The sequence below is a fragment of the Nerophis lumbriciformis genome, linkage group LG04 (assembly GCF_033978685.3).
Source record: "Nerophis lumbriciformis linkage group LG04, RoL_Nlum_v2.1, whole genome shotgun sequence".
Taxonomy (NCBI): Eukaryota; Metazoa; Chordata; class Actinopteri; order Syngnathiformes; family Syngnathidae; genus Nerophis; species Nerophis lumbriciformis.
The window spans coordinates 54906086-54927225 of NC_084551.2; the positions used below are offsets into that span (position 1 = coordinate 54906086).

The 21140-nt window shown below is 39.6% G+C and overlaps 1 protein-coding gene across 5 annotated transcripts in view; it reads left to right on the forward strand.

Moving 5' to 3' along the window:
- The first annotated feature begins 5281 nt into the window (after positions 1 to 5281).
- Positions 5282 to 21140, forward strand: part of epn1a (epsin 1a) — a 58387-nt gene continuing 42528 nt past the window's right edge. For 4 of the 5 annotated variants that reach the window (XM_061957395.2, XM_061957402.2, XM_061957399.2 and 1 more), the window contains exons 1-4: positions 5361 to 5628; positions 14870 to 15002; positions 15107 to 15208; positions 17659 to 17817. In XM_061957395.2, the coding sequence (XP_061813379.2) occupies positions 15140 to 15208; positions 17659 to 17817 (228 nt within the window). In that variant the 5' untranslated portion in view covers positions 5361 to 5628; positions 14870 to 15002; positions 15107 to 15139. Of the gene's footprint in view, positions 5629 to 14869; positions 15003 to 15106; positions 15209 to 17658; positions 17818 to 21140 lie in introns of all 5 variants that reach the window. The other variant, XM_061957396.2, reaches the window with a different exon arrangement.

A 21140-nucleotide genomic window follows, 5' to 3' on the forward strand; every position in this document is an offset into this window, starting at 1 on the left:
TTATAGGAATCTTTGGTTTCTGGCTTTTCACTCCCTTGTCTTGTTTGCATGATTATCCATTAGTTTCACCTGTTCCACGTTTGGACTCATTGTGCACTCTTGATTTTCACCATAGCAACCCATTAGTTTTCACCTGTCACGTCACGCACCTGTTTCACGTCTTGAGTCACGCACCTGTTTTCGTTAATCATGTCTGTAGTATTTAAGTTCAGTGTTTTTCAGTTTGTCTTTCTGACGACCTCACACCACATGTATGCTCTGTCCATTTTTTCATGTCCATGTTCACGCTGCTCCTTTTTTGTCCATGCCAAGTAAGTTTTCTTTATTCAAGCCATAGTTTGCAAGTTTTGTTTAATTGTTCATAGTTTATTCTCCGCCACTGTGCGCGCTTTTTGTTTGATCCTTTTTTTGTATTTATAGTCTTTAAATAAATCATGTACCTTCATTCCCGTCTCGCCCGTGCCAACTTTCCGTTGCATCCCGGAAAAGCAAACTCCCAAGATCAAGTCCTGACAAACATTTGTAAAAAAAAAACGTTAACAAATAAATAAAACAAAATAAAAAGTTATAAAAGAGCTAACAGATTAAATGTAACACAAACATGTTTTTATTTCGACTCTAATAAACTGTCATTGCTCAAAAAATACTGTAAATTACGAACGATAAGCCGCTACGTTTATCCTACGCTTTGCACCCTGCAGCTTATAAAACGGCGCGGCTAATTTATAGAGGTTTCTTCACTGACGGCTGTATCGCTAATACTTTTTTTTTTTTTTAAACAAGCAAACCCACTGAATATGTGTTGTTTGTGCTATGGCGCCATCTTGTGGACAGGTTCGCACACTGCAGGTGCTGCATTGCCCTTCGTTGTTTTTTTTATCTACCTGAAGTACAGTCGACGTTCGGTCTCCTAGCCATCCATAGCGTTTCTACTCGTATGGATTCTTCTATCATCAATCCAAAGTGGCGCCATTTGCCGACCACAGCATTTTTTAACATTTGTAAAAAAAAGCGTTAAGAAATAAATAAAACAAAATAAAAAGTGATAAAAGAGCTAACAGATGAAATGTAACACAAACATTGTTTTATTTCGACTCTAATAAACTGTCATTGCTCAAAAAATACTGTAAATTACGAATGATAAACAGCTACTTTTTTCCTACGCTTTGCACCCTGCAGCTTGTAAATCTGTGCGGCTGATTTATGGATTTTTCTTCCTTGACGGTTGGCTATAAAGTAAATAGTTTAGAAAAAAAAAAAAAAGCAAACCCACTGAATATGTGTTATTGTTTGTGCTATGTCGCCATCTAGTGGACAAGTTTGCACACTGCAGGTGCTGCATTGCCCTTCTTTCTTTTTTCTTTTCTTTTTTATCTACCTGTTGACGTTCAGTCTCCTCGCCATCCATAGCGTTTCTACTCGTATGGATTCTTCTATCATCAATCCAAAGTGCCGCCATTTGCCGACCACAGCATTTTTTAACATTTGTAAAAAAAAACGTTAATAAATAAATAAAACAAAATAAAAAGTGATAAAAGAGCTAACAGATGAAATGTAACACAAACATGTTTTTATTTCGACTCTAATAAACTGTCATTGCTCACAAAATACTGTAAATTACGAACGATAAGCCGCTACTTTTTTCCTACGCGTTGCACCCTGCAGCTTATAAAATGGTGCGGCTAATTTATAGAGTTTTCTTCGCTGACGGCTGTATCACTAATATTTTTTTTTAAACAAGCAAACCCACTGAATATGTGTTGTTTGTGCTATGGCGCCATCTTGTGGACAGGTTTGCACACTGCAGGTGCTGCATTGCCCTTCGTTTTTTTGGTTTTTTTTAATCTACCTGAATTACAGTCGACGTTCGGTCTTCTAGCCGTCCATAGCGTTTGTACTCGTATGGATTCTTCTATCATCAATCCAAAGTGGCGCCATTTGCCGACCACAGCAATTTTTTAACATTTTGCAAAACAACGTTAACAAATAAATAAAACACAATAAAAAGTGGGATAAAAAAAGCAAACAAATGACATGTAACACAAACATTTTTTTATTTCGACTCTAATAAACTGTCATTGCTCAAAAAATACTGTAAATTGCGAACAAAAAGCCGCTACTTTTTTCCTACGCTTTGCACCCTGCAGCTTATAAAACGGTGCGGCTAATTTATAGAGTTTTCTACGCTGACGGCTGTATCGCTAATACTTTTCAAAAACAACAAGCAAACACACCGAAAAGGTATGTTACTGTAGTACTGTAGTTGCTGCAGTGCTCTTCTGTTTAGTGTTTTCTACGGGAAGTAGACGTGCCTTTCCGTCTTCTTGCTGTCCATGGCGTTTTGCTTTTATATAGTCTTCATTCATCACTCCAAACAACATTTGTAAGTTTTACAATATAACTAAAACAATTCTTACTTACCAAACTGTCCCATGTGTAATGTGCTAATGTAATGAATCTAGCGTCGTTAGCATTCGCTATCATGCTAACAAGTGTCTGTGTTAGTGTTATTAACTTACGATGGCATTCTTTTTGTATTGTTCCAGTTTCACAAATTCCTCGAAATTCACCAAAACGTCACCGTGGAGTTATTGGGTCTGTTTAGCTGATTGGAGAGCTAGCTTTCGCAGCTAGTGGGTCCATGATGATGACTTCTGTTTTGTTTAATCATCCGTTTTGCTGCCCTGTTACAGACACCGCTTGGAAACAATTAAGGTATGTAAATAAACATTTATCAAATATTTCTGTGTAAATAACTACAGCTAATATATGGAAAAATATGTTTTTCTTCTAAAATTGAGTGGGTGTGGCTTATATACACCGGTGAGCTCTATAGTCCGGAAAATATGGTACAAGAAAAACAGGAAAAAAGCAAAAAGGTTAAATATAATGAGGAAAAAGTAGCAATTTTGACTCCAATAACACAAAGCTGGTGTTCTAGAAGAAGTGTATGTTGTTGGCAGAGGTAGAGGGGCGCGTGAACAATTGTGTTGATATCCTGAATGAGCTAAAGGGAAAGGTTCCAATGGGATGACAATGTGAAAGTTGCATTTTTTTTATTTATTTTAAAGTTGTTTTTTTTGGTTTTATTTCTAGTCAAATTTTTGAGGGTGTCTTGAAAAACTGTTTGCCCAGAGGTTCCCAAATGAGCTAAATGTTTTTACGCTGGAATAGTTTGAATGGGTCGGTACATGTGAGAGGAGTAATCATTTCCAAGATCAATGGTAATTTGTGTTATTGAAAATTTGAAATTATGGAGAAAGTATCAGTATCCATCATCCATCCATCTTACACACACACACACGCACATATATATATATATATATATATATATATATATATATATATATATATATATATATATATATATATATATATATATATATATATATATACATGCATACTGTTGTATGTATACATGCATACTGTTGTATGTATATATATATATATACATATGTATATGTATATATGTATACATATACATGTATACATATATATGTATAAATATAAATGTTTACATACATACATACATACATACATACATATACAGTATATGTATGTATCAGTGACGTGCGGTGAGGTTGATGGCTGGTGAGGCACTGACTTCATCACAGTCAGATTTACAAACATATGAACCCTAAAGAGTATCTTATTCACCATTTGATTGGCAGCAGTTAACGGGTTATGTTTAAAAGCTCATACCAGCATTCTTCCCTGCTTGGCACTCAGCATCAAGGGTTGGAATTGGGGGTTAAATCACCAAAAATGATTCCCGGGCGCGGCGCCGCTGCTGCCCACTGCTCCCCTCACCTCCCAGGGGATGAACAAGGGATGGGTCAAATGCAGAGGACAAATTTCACCACACCTAGTGTGTGTGTGTGACAATCATTGGTACTTTAACTTAACTTTAACTTTACACATACAAACTGTAGCACACAAAAAAGCACATTTAATAAAAAAACGTTATTATGGTCTTACCTTTACTTATAAATGCGCCGCTGTTGTGCTGGATTAATGAACCCCCTGACGGGAGTGTTATATCAACTAAAGCCCTCACTTAAACTTTCCACGTGCAAGATTGAATCTATTTAAAAAAGTGTAACCGAGGGTTTATAAATGTCGCCTATACTGTATGAAACTACAAAATAACAAACACGGAGGCTCCAGTTTACACGAGGACCACTTTATTTACCTTCTTTCAAAAACCTCCGCTCCACTACAACATGTCATCACTTCCGCTCTTGGCGCCTTCAAAATAAGAGCTCAAGGCATACACTGCATAACAGGAACTTAACATCACAAATAGGAAAGCCCATAAAAATAGGTTACAAAAGTTATTTAATAAGAAGCCAAAAAGTGCAAAAACAATAATGTTCATGTTGGAGGAGTTGTGAATTAGATACACCTGCAGTCTGCAGGTGTACCTAATGTTGTGGCCCTGCATTCATTCACAACTCCTCCAACACCAACATTATTGTTTTTGCACTTTTTGGCTTCTTATGAAATACCTTTTTAAATAGATTCAATCTTGCACGTGGAAAGTTTAAGTGTGGGCTTTAGTTGATATAACAATTCTACGGCGGGGGTGCAGGAGGCGGGGCTACTGGAGCCTCAGCCAGTGCGTCTTTTGCAGCAGTTTTATGATCGCTCAGCACAATAAATACGTTACACACATACAGTTGTTGACAAAATACACTGTACATTATATACCTCAGCTAACTAAACTATGGAAATGTATAATGTAATTAATATAGCAATATAGTCTCACTACACAGCAGGCCAGCAGTTAGCCGAGTCCGTCCATGTTGAGGCACTGAGTGACGTGCCTCAACTGGCTGCTGTTCACCGTACCGTCTCTTCTCAGTATTTGAACGGCAAATGTGAAAATTCAGCGATTTTGAATAAAAATAATCTAAAACTGGTGAAGTTAAATGGAAAATAACTTTATAGTATAATCACTGCATACATATAACAATTTAATTAAACATTTTTCTTTTTACATTTCCTCACCTGCCTCTAGTGACTGCACATCACTGATATATGAAATACTCGAGTTGGTGAATTCTAGCTGTAAATATACTCCTGCCGTCTTAACCGTGCCCCCAACCACGCCCTGCCCCACCCCCGACCACGCCCCCCACCTCCCGAAATCGGAGGTCTCAAGGTTGGCAAGTATGTGACTATTGCACGTTTCTATTCATGAGTGGTGGCCGTTTGTCGGTTTTCTCTAAACTCTTTTTCAGTTTTGACCCAAGTCGTGTGCGTGGACTTTGGAGTTGGCGCGTGGACTTTGGAGTTGGCGCCACGAGCGGGAAAACAAAGGTTCCGGGAGGGGGGGTCCTCTTTCCTCGTCGGGAGCGGAAGCGGAAACTCGGCCATCTCCTCCTCCTACATCCAGGCTGCACCAGGGTCAGTCCACACTCACTGTTGGATATCTTTCTCGTCCACGCATTTCCATTCCGCGTGTCTCGTGACCCCGCGGCACTTCAAAAACAAAAAAGAAACAAAACAAAAAGTGAATATGCTCCTTTCGGAGCTGGCGTCGTCTTGCAGTCGCCAACTGGCGCCAGCTTAGCTAAATGCTAGCTAGCTAATCTCTCCAAGTGCTACCTTTGACCGCTCACGCTGGTAGGTGACTAAACACTCTTTTTTTTATTTTTGTGCTTCAATAATGCTGCTTGAATGGTAACCCACTCTTCCTGGGCCTAGTTTGGACTTTGGCAAAGTCTAAACATTGCTAGCCTAACTCGGCTTAGCATGAGGGGCTAAAAAGCTAGCGCGCCCCAGTGACAGGTGCTGTATTTTTGTGCTTAATAACTGCTTAAATCAGTTTTTAATACTTCCACTTAGGCTATTCTTGAGTAAATTTGTGGTTTTTGGTCAGGCACTGAGCCTCGTCTATAACATCCGCTATACCGCCCTGATACCGAAGTACATGTCAAACTACTTCCTTAACGTAAATGACCGCCATAACCACAACACCAGGGGGAGCTCCACTAACCACCTTAAACCCAGATTCCCATCTAACAAAGATCTTAACTCATTCTCCTTCTATGCCACATATATGTGGAATGCACTCCCAACAGGTGTAAAAGAAAGTGCATCTCTATCCTCCTTCAAAACCACACTAAAAGAACACCTCCAGGCAACTTCAACCCTAAACTAACACCCTCCCCCCACCACATCCCACCTCCCCGGATTGTAATTAATCAAATGTAAATAATCAAATGTACAAACCCCGTTTCCATATGATTTGGGAAATTATGTTAGATGTAAATATAAACGGAATACAATGATTTGCAAATCCTTTTCAACCCATATTCAGTTGAATGCACTACAAAGACAAGACATTTGATATTCAAACTCATAAACTTATTTTTTTGTTTTGCAAATAATAATTAACTTAGAATTTCATGGCTGCAACACGTGCCAAAGTAGTTGGGAAAGGGCATGTTCACCACTGTGTTACATGGCCTTTCCTTTTAACAACACTCAGTAAACGTTTGGGAACTGAGGAGACACATTTTTGAAACTTCTCAGGTGGAATTCTTTCCCATTCTTGCTTGATGTACAGCTTAAGTTGTTCAACAGTCCGGGGTCTTCGTTGTGCTATTTTAGGCTTCATAATGCGCCACACATTTACAATGGGAGACAGGTCTGGACTACAGGCAGGCCAGTCTAGTACCCGCACTCTTTTACCATGAAGCCACGTTGATGTAACACATGGCTTGGCATTGTCTTGCTGAAATAAGCAGGGGCGTCCATGGTAACGTTGCTTGGATGGTAACTTATGTTGCTCCAAAACCTGTATGTACCTTTCAGCATTAATGGCGCCTTCACAGATGTGTAAGTTACTCATGTCTTGGGCACTAATACACCCCCATACCATCACACATGCTGGCTTTTACACTTTGCGCCTATAACAATCCGGGTGGTTCTTTTCCTCTTTGGTCCGGAGGACACGACATCCACAGTTTCCAAAAACAATTTGAAATGTGGACTCGTCAGACCACAGAACACTTTTCCTCTTTGTATCAGTCCATCTTAGATGAGCTCAGGCCCAGCGAAGCAGACGGCGTTTCTGGGTGTTGTTGATAAACGCTTTTCGCCTTGCATAGGAGAGTTTTAACTTGCACTAACAGATGTAGCGACCAACTGTAGTTACTGACAGTGGGTTTCTGAAGTGTTCCTGAGCCCATGTGGTGATATCCTTTACACACTGATGTTGCTTGTTGATGCAGTACAGCCTGAGGGATTGAAGGTCATGGGCTTAGCTGCTTACGTGCAGTGATTTCTCCAGATTCTCTGAACCCTCTGATGATATTACGGACCGTAGATGGTGAAATCTCTAAATTCCTTGCAATAGCTGGTTGAGAAAGGTTTTTCTTAAACTGTTCAACAATTTGCTCACGCATTTGTTGACAAAGTGGTGACCCTCGCCCCATCCTTGTTTGTGCATGACTGAGCATTTCATGGAATCTACTTTTATACCCAATCATGGCACCCACCTGTTCCCTATGTGCCTGTTCACCTGTGGGATGTTCCAAATAAGTGTTTGATGAGCATTCCTCAACTTTATCAGTATTTATTGCCACCTTTCCCAACTTCTTTGTCACGTGTTGTTGGCATCAAATTCTAAAGTTAATGATTATTTGCAAAAAAAAAATGTTTATCAGTTTGAACATCAAATATGTTGTCTTTGTAGCATATTCAACTGAATATGGGTTGAAAATGATTTGCAAAAAATTGTATTCCTTTTATATTTACATCTAACACAATTTCCCAACTCATATGGAAACGGGGTTTGTAGATACTTATTCTTATGCTTTCTGATCTCTCTCTCTATGTCCAATACTTGCTGTACATATCCTACCAAGTCAGTCCTACACTGTTCCATTGTCCATTTCTCTGATGATGCAATTGTTGATGACTGAAGTGTTTATCAACCAAACCTAACCCCCCGCACCCCCTTCACATCCCACACCCCGGATTGAAAATGTAAATAATTGAATGTACATACTCTGATGATTATCTTGTGTGATGGCTGTATTATGAAAATAGTATATATCTGTATCATGAATCAATGTAAGTGGACCCCGACTTAAACAAGTTGTAAAATTTATTCAGGTGTTACCATTTAGTGGTCAATTGTACGGAATATGTACTGTACTGTGCAATCTACTAATAAAAGTCTCAATCAATCAATCAAAGGCTTTTAGTGCCAAGTTGGTAGGTGTGTCAAGGCAGGCTGCACTTGTTTTTACCTATTAATCGTGCAATTATGGAGTTACTTGTGTTATATAAGGTGTGGCTATCCTTTAATAGCAATCACAATATCACTTATTGTTCTTTTTGAAGTGAATTATATTTATATAGTGCTTTTCTCTAGTGACTCAAAGCGCCTTTACGTAGTGAAACCCAAAATCTAAGTTTCATTTAAACCAGTGTGGGTGGGCACTGGGAGCAAGGTGAGTAAAGTGTCTGACTAGGAGGACAGAAGCGGGGATCGAACCTGGAACCCTCAAGTTGCCAGTACCGCCGCCTTTTTGCTCCTACTTTGCTGCAAAGCATAGGCTCTTATCAATGTCTACTTGTCTGAACTTTGGTACGCACACCCATGTAATAGCACGTGGTTGCGCAAATAGTTTGAAGTAGGGCTGGGCGATACAGCCTTTTATTAATGTCTCCATATTTTTAGGCCATGTCACGATACATGATATATTAGGGGTCTAACGGTACACAAAAATTTCGGTTCGGTACGTACCTCGGTTTAGAGGTCACGGTTCGGTTCATTTTCGGTACACTAAGAAAACAACAAAATATAAATGTTTTGGTTATTTATTTACCAAATTTGTAAACAATGGCATAACATACATATACACACAGGGTCCATTGCCAGGGTTAATGTGGTCAACATATATAAAATAAAAACTAAATAAGATAAGGCTCAGAATGGTTTAACAAAACCTTTCAACATATAAAGTGCTTTTTTTGATTGATTGATTGATTGAGACTTTTTTTAGTAGACTGCACAGTTCAGTACATATTCCGTACAATTGACCACTAAATGGTAACACCCCAATAAGTTTTTCAACTTGTTTAAGTCGGGGTCCACGTTAATCAACATTAAACCGCCTCAAGTTGTTGCTCAGATTAAATAAAATGACAAAACTTTTCTTCTACATATAAAAAGTGCAACATTAAACCCAGCCTGTCTATCTTGGCAGTAAGAGGATATATGGTCTCATTGTTCTTCCACCATAGAAGTTTGTCAAAATCTAGTTTTTAATGCAATATGGACGTGTATATATACTGCTATAAAACATTTGTTATTGCTTTAGCCCTGCCTGACTCGCCGAGGAGAGGCTGCCTGAATGCGGTGGTGACGCTTCAAATGGGTTAGCATGTGTTATGAGAGTAGCGTGTGTGTGGCCCTTTAATATGTGACAGCATGTGAGGGGAGTGTGTGGGCGAGCGAGGTGAGGGAGCGGTAGCGTGAGTGGCTAGTGTTTTGTTGGATTGGCTGTGTGCAAGTCCTCAATAAAGCCACGATTTGCAACTAATCGCCGGACTCGTCATTTACCCTGGAGTCCGGAGCTGTGGAGACCCACTGCCGGGTAGAGTGAAGGGTGTTGCCCCCGAGAATACATCGGAGTGTCTCCCCTGCGCTCCTCGATTACGGTCTGGGAGCCGGAAGCAGGAAAGGTGCAACACATGTTTGACGTGTTGTCAGAAGCAGCTGCTGAACAATGTCGGCAAACCTCCATCCTCCATTGTTGTATCGTGCAGCCAAAGTGTTCCCAAACGGGAGATCTTAACGAGGCAGGAGGGTCTTCCAGCTCTGGCTTTTACATGTTGTCTTAGCCCGGTCGCTGCTAGCATGTGTACTCGTTCGGTACACCTCTGAACCGAACTGGAACCCCCGTACCAAAACGGTTCAATACAAATGCACGTACCATTACACCCCTAATAATATGTCAAGTATGCGGCAAAAGTGTCGCTGCAAAAAGTAGCAGCTCTACTAATGTAGCATCATTTGAAAAATCACCCGCTAGAGAATGAAGAGTGCTTGAAACTCTGCATGTCAACATCTCTGGCCGGTGCCACCAACAAAATGCCGAAGCAACCACTTCCAGACCAACACCGTATGAAAAAAAATAGTCAAAAACATAAGGAGATAACGTCCGCAGGAACCTACCACATAGTGAAGGACATAAACTATTTGATTTCCTATTATGCAGCTAATTTTTATTTGACAGTTATGGAAATATCTTGTCTCGTATTACCACTCGCACCGCGCCGTTAGCACCACAGCTAACGTTACCCACGCTGCTACCTCTACCTGTCACTCTATGTGACGTACGTTAGAAGGTGCGCTTGTTTTATGTCTCTGTAAGAAGGAGAGACAACATAGTGATAAAAGCCTGTAGTGTAATGCCCGCAGCTAAAAACAACTGCGTGAGAACGTATACTTGAATATCACGATATAGTCATTTTCTATAACGCACAGAGACAAACCCGCGATATATCGAGTATATTCCATATCGCGCCCAGCCCTAGATGCACAATAGGAAATCAAATTGCATATTTCCTTCGCTATGTGGTAGGTTACTGCGGACGTTATCTCCTTCTGTTGTTGACTATTTTTTATTGATGTGGAAATGAAAGACGCTAGGCTCAATTGGGTCAGTGCTGGTTGCTTGGGCATTTTGTTGGGTGTGGCACCGGCCGGAGATGTTGACATGCAGAGTTTCAAGCACTCTTCATTCTCTAGCTGGTGACTTTTCAAATGATGCTACAAATTAGTAGTGCCGCTACTTTTTGTAGCAACGCTTTTGCCGCATACTTGACATATTACGGTTGTCTGTTCAACATCTTCCCGCTTGAAGCCAAACCACCGCCAGCCGTGCTGTTTTTCTTGGGAATCAATTATTCTTCCTCCATTTGTTACCAGATTGGCACCTTCTCTCTCTCGTGTTACCACTCGCACGGCTCCGCTTGCACCACCTGCCACTGCTAACTTTACCCATGCCGCTACCTCTGCTCGGCGAGGGCGTATGACGTTGCAAGGTGCGCTTGTTTTATCTCTCTGTGAGAAGGAGAGACAAGAAAGAGTGAGAAAAGCCTGTAGTGTAATGCCCGCAGCTAAAGCATCTGCGTGAGAACGTATACTCCAATACTCACAAAATAGTAATTTTCTACATCGCACATAGACAAGCCCACGATATATCGGGTGTATTCGATATATTGCGCAGCCCTAGTTTAAAGTACCTTAAAGTCAACAGCATGCTTGCAATCTATTAGAAAGCATGTTTAGGAGGTCAGTTGACAATGTTAGGTCTTGATATCATATCCAGGAAGCACTGATGAGCTATGACGTTCACTTGGATGACTTGTTTGGCATTACGGGGTGTGGTTAAGTACTTTTTGCTGGTAAAAAAATTAATTGAACTGCTATAAAACAGCATTTAAGTTGGTGGAATAAGAGTTTTGTAGGCAAAGAAGGACACATAGTTTGGTCTGCCTGCTTTAGTGCGCATACGGGTAGCAGGAGAAACCACACCTAAACAGAAAGAGAGAAAGGTTTGGTGTGTACTAGGGTTGTACGGTATACCGGTATTAGTATACTGATAGATACCAATGACTCATATTCAGTACTATACTGGCTCTAAAAAGTACCCCCCCCCCCTACTTACAAGCAGACACAGGGTGTAGACAGAAAAGGGAGAACGGACGCATTTTGGCTTAAAAATTGACGATAAAGGTGAAGTTATAACACTGAAACACCTTCTGGAAGAGGTGCTAGTTAGCTAGCGGCTAAAGTCCATCCAACTACTTCTAAATCACTAATCCTCGCCTCCATGGCGACAAATAAAGTGAGTTTCTTGCAAGTATCATTATCACTGCAGGACGAGGAATAGCTAAACATGCGTCACTACACACCGTAGCTCAGCGCCGTCACAATGTAAACAAACGCCATTGGTGGATCTACACCTGACATCCACTGTAATGATACGAAGTACAGGAGCGTAGCTAGTCGATACTACTATGATTGTATCGATATTTTTAGCATCACAAAATCTTCTTTCATCTTTTTAAAGTTTATAAAGTCAGTAAATACGTCCCTGGACACATGAGGACTTTGAATATGACCAATGTATGATTCTGTAACTACTTGGTATCGGATTGATACCTAAATGTGGGGTATCATCCAAAACTAATGTAAAGTATCAAACAGAAGAATAAGTGATTATTACATTTTAACAGAAGTGTAGATAGAACATGTTAAAAGAGAAACTAAGCAGATATTAACAACAAATAAACACGTTTTCTACCACTTGTACTTAATAATGTAGACAAAATACTAGGTGTATAAATGACACAATATGTTACTGCATATGTCAGCAGACTAATTAGGACTCTTTGTTTGTTTACTTACTACTAAAAGTTGTCTCGTATGTTCACTATTTTATTTAAGGACAAACTTGCAATAAGAAACATATGTTTAATGTACCCTAAGATTTTTTGTTGAAATAAAGCAAGTAATGCAATTATTTGGGGTTCCCTGTTTTTATATAAAAGTATTGAAAAGTATCGAAATGCTATTTGGTACCGGTACCAAAATATTGGTATCAGGACAACACTAGTGTGTACAAAGGACTATCAAGGATGTACTAGAAAAAGACTTGACTGTAATGCACTATAAAAGTTGTGCCCATACTACTTTGGTTGTTTTCAACTTCAAAACCAGTACAGTATATCCATTTTTTTTTCTTCAAAGAACCAAAAAATTCAATTTCAGTGGAAATTTTATGTGAATGCTGAAGAGCCAAAGTCTAACTGAAATGCTGAAAGTTAGCATGCGAACAAAAATACGTGTTTAAAAAGCTAGCTTGCTAACAGTACAATGCTAACATACCAACAGTATCATGCTTGCACTTAGCATTAGTCAAATACCAACATGTATGACCCTGAGGTGTCATGTATTTTAAATTGGCCAATAAAGCAAGCATGCTGATGCTAGCATGCTAAAGTGCTAACTGTAATCTGCGTCAAGTACCAAAATATTACTCTGTGGTGTGGACACGTTTAAAATGTTAACCTACTAACATTGGCAGGCACCAAGTACCATACCATGACTCAAGTGTATACCTACAAAATTAGCTAGCATGCTAACCGGTATCATTGGTCAAGTAACAAAATATTTGACGCTGAGGAGTATAACTGTAAAATTAGCAACAAAAAAAAGCTTGCATGCTAACGATTGTGCCGTAGGCAATTAATTTACCCGCAGGCCGCAATTTGGACACATTGCAATTATGCAATAACTAGAAATTAGTAATATAACCGTAGGGAAGACGTCAACGTATTATGATTCTTAAAGTTGAAATATAAGATGACAAAATAAGAATTTTAAATTGTTTTAATAAAAGTAATTGTATGAGTATTAAGTCATAAGTAATTGAAATATAATTAAATTTACAATAAGAATTACAAGAATAACGTCAATTTATTTTGGGGATGAACATATTGTATGCGAGTTAATTTGTTTTTCAAAAGCGAGTTGTAGTTTTCTGATAGCATAATATGAGAAAAAGGTTTTCATATTACAAGGATGAAGTGTACTTCATTGATTTTTAATATATATATTTTTTTACTTTTAAGAGTACAATAATTATTTATTAAGGGGCTCAAAATTGTATGTAAAGGAATTTGTATTATTTCAAAAACAAGTTGTACTTTTCTGGTGATGTTACAAAAAGGAATGAAGAAAATAATGAAATGGTTTGCTTTTAAATGAATAAGATAACAATTAAGGTGATAAAAATAGTTTATGAGAATTAATTTGTAATATTCCAAAAATTAAATGTAATTTTCTTATGTAGTTGTTCTATGAGGGGAAAAAAAGGAATGATGTAAATAGTGTTATTTTTTTTATTATATATTTTTTTACTTTTAAGGGAATACGATTACAATTAATGGAAATAAAAATAGTTTATGAGAATGAATTTGTAATATTCCAATAGTAAGTTGTTATTTTTCTGATGAAGTTGTAATGTGAGAAAAAGGAATGTTTTATATATATATATATATATATATATATATATATATATATATACAGTAGCCCTGCGATGAGGTGGCGACTTGTCCAGGGTGTACCCCGCCTTCCGCCCGATTGTAGCTGAGATAGGCTCCAGCGCCCCCCGCGACCCCAAAAGGGAATAAGCGGTAGAAAATGGATGGATATATATACAGTATATATATATATATATATATAAATATATATATATACAGTATATATATATATATAAATATATATATGTATATATTTTAATTTTTATGTTGGTGGTGTTTACTTGAGTCATATTGCCATCATAGTGCGGTTTACACTTATCTCTTATGTTTGACTGCCATCTACTGGTCACACATATTACAACATGTACCAAATAAAATTGCTTCGAGGTCGGTAAGCAAAACCAGCATTATTCCGTACATTAGGCGCACCGGGTTATAGGGGGCACTGTTGAGTTTTGAGGGGGAAAAAATAATTTTAAGTGCGCCTTATAGTCCGGAAAATACGGTAATTGAATAAATTAATTTTTAAATTTACATTAAAACTATAACACTTGTTTGGTATTGAGTGTATTCTGTGGAATAGAACTTGAGTGGATTGTTCATTGGAAAGTTCAGCAGGATGACCAACATAGAACAACTTTGTTTAACTATTTGTTGATTTCCAATCATGTGATGATTATTTTTTCTTTTACTGAATGTCTGCTTTGTGCTCATTTTAAGCATCTGGAATTTGCTGCACAGACAAGTGACTTGTGACACGAAAATGTTCTTTATTTGTGATGTTTGTCCACAGTTTTTATCTCCTGGCGTCTGTGGCTTTTGGACCCGATGTTGCCGCGGGAAGAAGAGAAGGGTTGCAGCTCTCTGTGAATGAGTGGTGTGCGGGAGGAGAGACCCCGAGGTAGACACTGTTCCCGTGTTAACAGGTGGGTTTTGATTGGCCGAAAATGCTCACATTTCGTGTTCCCTTCCTGGTGCTGTCAGTGGATCCACTTGATGTTTCGTGCGTCTTTTTACAACTGCTCTTTAGACTGCAACGGAGCTTCACGGCCCGACGGTTGCCATGTCGACCTCATCGCTACGGCGACAAGTGAAGAACATCGTCCACAACTATTCAGAGGCTGAGATCAAGGTTGTTTCTCCTGCCTTCCATGGCAACTATTTGCATATTCCTGGAACCTTTTGTGTGCACTGTTGAATGTCATCTAATATCCCTTCCCCCTCGTTATTCTCTGCACGACCTCGCATGTAGATTTGCAAAGGGGTGGAAGGTTTCCGGGAAGTTAAGCTCGGGAAGTTTGGAAATTGTGACCATTTTTTTGATTATTCAAAGTTGGACTGCCACACACAGATATAAATAGTCAGCTTGGAGTTGTCTTTAAAAATATTTTACTAAAAGACAAATGAATAGAAATCAGCTAGATGAATAAATGAACTCTTAATCAGCATGCAAAATCAAACTATAACCTACATTCTTCTATGACAGGGGTCGGCAACCTTTACCAGTCAAAGAGCCATTTTGACCAGATTCACAAATCAAAGAAATCAATGGGAGCCACAAAATTATTTTAAAATTTAAAATTAAATGACACTGCATACAAAGTTTGATATTTGCTTTGTGCTATGTATAAACCAAGGGATTCGAGCTTTGTATGAATGGCGCTTGACAGCGTCATACTTGTCAACCTACCAATGTTTCAGCGTACTACGAAATTCAAGGCAACTATTCTCTCGAACGTGCCGTGATGGTACAGCATTTGGCGTCCACTACAACCATCGTGTCGGCACAGCCTTGCTGGTATGGGACTTCTGCTTGCTCACGTTAATGACAGCAAGGCATACTTAGTCAACAACCACACAGGTTACACTGACGGTGGCGGTATAAACTTTAACACTCTTACTAATAATGCGCCACACTGTGAACCCACACCAAACAAGAATGACAAACACATTTCGGGAGAACATCTGCACCGTAACACAACATAAACACAACAGAACAAATACCCAGAATCCCATGCAGCCCTGACTCTTCCGGGCTACATTATACACCCCGCTACCAAACCCCGCCCACATCAACCGATGCACGGAGGGTTGGGGGGGGGGGGGGTGATGTGTTGGGGAGCAGGGTTGGGGTGGGGGCGGGGTTTGGTGGTAGCAGGGGTGTATAATGTAGCCCGGAAGAGTCAGGGCTGCATGGGATTCTGGGTATTTGTTATGTTGTGTTAAGGTGCAGATGTTCTCCCGAAATGTGTTTGTCATTCTTGTTTGGTTTTGGTTCAAAGTGTGGCGCATTATTAGTAAGAGTGTTAAAGTTGTTTTATATGGCCACCGTCAGTGTAACCTGTGTGGCTGTTGACCAAGTATGCCTTGCTGTCACTTACGTGTGCAAGTAGAAAATGCGTAGATCAAAAGACTGGGCTGGTATGCTGTTTGTACAAATTGTAGAGGGTGCTAAATGTTGTACCATCATGACACGCCCTTATTATTGTAAGGGTAAGGGTGAAAATCGAAGAAAATTAATCCCGGGAGTATTCTGCGAGAGGCACTGAAATCCGGAAATCTCCCGGGAAAATTGGGAGGGTCGGCAAGTATGCAGCTGAGCCACATCAGAGTGATCAAAGAGCCGTGGGTTGCCGACCCCTGGGCTAGCAGAACAGAAGGCAGAGTTTTGATTTAGTATTTGCTAGTTGAACTTTACAGATCACAAAAAAGGTCAATTCGGATCGCTAACGTTGTTTGCATAAATGAATGGGATTTAACACAGAGAAAATGAGCATCAGAGCTAACGGTTCATGATTAGATTTTTTTAGATTAGATTTAGATTTATTGGTCCCCGTTGGGGAAATTCATTTTCACTGTCGTACATTTAAACAATAGACATTACACATCACAAAACAAAAATAACAAAAAGACATCATACATGACCAACACATTTACAGGCTTGTCGGACAGGTCGGCCGGGCTTGCTGTTAAGGGCGGCTGTAGCTGCAGGGATCAGGCCTTTCCTATTCCTTTATGAGATTGTGGTGGTACATAAACCTAGCTAGCTAGAGATATTGACCCCAAAATCATGTAACAAGTACAGGAACAGCGAGGTAGCTTGAGTGGAAATCTGCTGGAGTAGTCTACAGTCATACAGTAATAAGCAATTACACCTCTATTCAACTTAAATACCATAGATCAAATATATTTACCCCCGTAATATCATCAACACTTACCTGACTGGGTGAAGTCCTTGGGCTCAAATACCAGTGTGGCCTCAATAGCCCTGCTGTAGTGTGTAGCATGCTGGGAATTATCTGTGCATGTGATGGAGGAATGCACAGTGTAGGGTTGAAATTCAACTGAATTTGCATTAAATCAGGTTGTTTTAGCTAATAATCATGCTGCATGATCTAGCATGTTGCATTCAATGTTCATTCCCATTAATTACCATGGAAAGTCTCCAACTTTGAATATTCCCGGAATTTTGCAACCGTACTTGCATGGTCACGTTAAAACCTTCATTTGCCTCTCCTCCGGTTCATTTGCCTCGCCGCTCACGACGCGGAGCTCGTCGTAAAGTCTCTCTCCCTTGTTTAGGTCAGGGAAGCGACGTCCAATGACCCGTGGGGCCCCAGCAGCTCGCTCATGTCAGAGATAGCGGACCTAACCTACAATGTTGTGGCCTTCTCGGAAATCATGAGCATGGTGTGGAAACGCCTCAATGACCACGGCAAGAACTGGAGGCACGTGTACAAGGTACATCAGGCATATATTGGATACCAGCCAGGGTAAAAACTGTTTTGCAATATGAGTGTTCTATATCGATGATTAATGATATTATTTATGACCTATGGAAAATAAGGAGGACTTAAAAAGTCGAAAAAAGTCTTAAATCCAATAATTTGGCCCTAAAAATTCTCCTCATAAAAGGTTTTAAATACGATTTTGAAAGGTTTTAAAAATCTATTGACGTTACTTTTATTTAAAACATGCATAAACTTCAGTCTCGCTTTGAAATGTTTCGATTTTTGAGGACGCTATAATGTAACTTTTCAGTGCTAGACTGCTTCATCCCAAGTGCAGGACTATCCATCCATCCATTTTCTACCGCGTGTCCCATTTTGGGGTGGCGCTGGAGCCTATCTCAGCTGCATTCGGGCGGAAGGCTGGGTACACCCTGGACAAGTCGCCACCTCATCACAGGGCCAACACAGATAGACAGACAACATTCACACACTAGGGCCCATTTAGTGTTGCCAATCAACCTATCCCCAGGTGCATGTCTTTGGAGGTGGGAGGAAGCCGGAGTACACGGAGGGAACCCACGCAGTCACAGGGAGAACATGCAAACAGAAAGATCCCGAGCCCGGGTTTGAACTCAGGACTTCTCAGGACCTTCGTATTGTGAGGCACATGCACTAACCGCTGTACCACCGTGCTGCCCAGTGCAGGACTAATTAAAAAAACTCCTTTGTCCCACACGCCATCAGACTGTACAACTCCTCTCTGGGGGGGAGGGAGGGTACTAGGATGAAAGCAACAACAATACTGAAATAAACTGCGACAAAAAGCATTAAAATTAACAGTGCAATAACAGTACAATACATTTTCATAACATGGTCACTACTGCCTAGTTTCTCTTGTTATATTCTTATTAGAGATGTCCGATAATATCGGACTGCCGATATTATCGGCCGATAAATGCTTTAAAATGTAATATCGGAAATTATCTGAATCGGTTTCAAAAAGTAAAATGTATGACTTTTTAAAACGCAGCTGTGTACACGGACGTAGGGAGAAGTACAGAGCGCCAATAAACCTTAAAGGCACTGCCTTTGCATGCCGGCCCAATCACATAATATATACGGCTTTTCACACACACAAGTGAATGCAAGCATACTTGGTCAACAGCCATACAGGTCACACTGAGGGTGGCCGTATAAACAACTTTAACACTGTTACAAATATGCGCCACACTGTGAACCCACACCAAACAAGAATGACAAACACATTTCGGGAGAACATCCGCACCGTAACACAACAGAACAAATACCCAGAACCCCTTGCAGCACTAACTCTTCCGGGACGCTACAATATACACCCCCCGCTACCCCCTATCCCCCCACCTCAACTTCCTCATGCAATCTCTGGTAGAGCTTGTCCCAAATTCCAAGCTGCTGTTTTGAGGCATGTTAAAAAAAAAATGCACTTTGTGACTTCAATAATAAATATGGCAGTGCCATGTTGGCATTTTTTTTTCCATAACTTGAGTTGATTTATTTTGGAAAACCTTTTTACATTGTTTAATGCATCCAGCGGGGCATCACAACAAAATTAGGCATAATAATGTGTTCATTCCACAACTGTATATATCGGTATTGGTTGATATCGGAATCGGTAATTAAGAGTTGGACAATATCGGATATCAGCAAAAAAGCCATTATCGGACATCTCTAATTTTCATTTTTACTGTTATATTTGTATTCTTATTGTTGCTTTTTATTTTTATTCTTATTGTAATATTTTTTTATTTTGTTTCCATTTATACCCCCATTATTCACTTTTTACTTTTTAAATTCGATCTCAATTCTGTACACTGCTGCTGGAATTTTAATTTTCCTGAGGGAACTCTCCTTAAGGAATCAATAAAGTACTATCTATTAATCTATATATCTAACTACTAGGGATGTCCCGATGCAGGTTTTTGCACTTCCGATCCGATACCGATATTGTTTTTGCATTTCCGATCCGATACCGATACTGACCGATACCGATACTGACCGATACTGGCCTATCCGAGCATGTATTAAAGTTTAAAGTTATTTAGCCTACTTAGTTGTCAGAATCATGTTGAAAAGGGTTTTAGTACTCTTGATAACAACTAGCCAGCTGAATTAGGGGAGTTTGAATAATACACAATGGTTGGTAACAAGAAACTGACCTGTTTATTCAAGGATAAACACAAAATAGACACAATTATACATGACAAACAGAAATGGCATCATTAAACTAGGGCTGGGCGATATGGCCTTTTTTTAATATTGCGATATTTTAAGGCCATATTGCGATACACAATATATATCTCGATATTTTGCCTTAGCCTTGAATGAACACTTGATGCATATAATCACAGCAGTATGATGATTCTGTGTGTTTTGATTGATTGATTGAGACTTTTATTAGTAGGTTGCACATATTCCGTACAATTGACCACTAGATGGTAACACCCCAATAAGTTTTTCAACTTGTTTAAGTCGGGGTCCACTTAAATTGATTCATGATACAGATATATACTATCAGATATATACTATTATCATGATACAGTCATCACACAAGATAATCACATTGAATTATTTACATTATTTATAATCCAGGGTGTGGAGGGGGGCGCTGGATGTAAGTGTCAAAAAGACAGCCAAAAGAGTTTGATATGAGAATAAATCTAAAGTTAAAATATAGGGTAGAAATGCACCCATTTGCAGGAAATGTAGTCTTGATTTTCAAAATGTTCTTTCAAGGCTTGCATGTCTACATTAAAACATTCTTCTTCATACTGCATTAATAAAAGCTACTTTTAAACTTTCATGCAGAGAAGGAAATCACAACTAAAAAAATCACTAATTTTTTCATACGGTGTTGATGTGGACATTTTTGCCATTTTGATGGTGTGGAGTCTGGACGTGTGGCACCGAATGGAGATAAGCGTCTCGACAGACGTCACAATATTTGAACAATGATGACGAAAACTGTTGTCTCTGTCGTGTCCGTGTGTCGAAAATTGTTATGCGCTTATTTTTTTATTTGATTTTGTGCGTGGCATAGATTTGCCGTGCGCAGAGGACGCTTGAGCAGGCGCGCACCTTAGCGGCTGCGCTAGCATCACAGCTAACGTTAGCCATGCCGCTACCTCGCTTTCTGCTGGGAGAGGACGTATACGTATGTGACGTATGACGTGACAGTATGTGACGTGTGTAAGAAGGTGTGCTGCTGTCTGTGAGAGGGAGACACAGGAAAGAGTGAGAAGAGCCTGTCGTGTAATCTCAGCAGCTAAAAGCAACTGCGTGAGAATTGTGGATGTG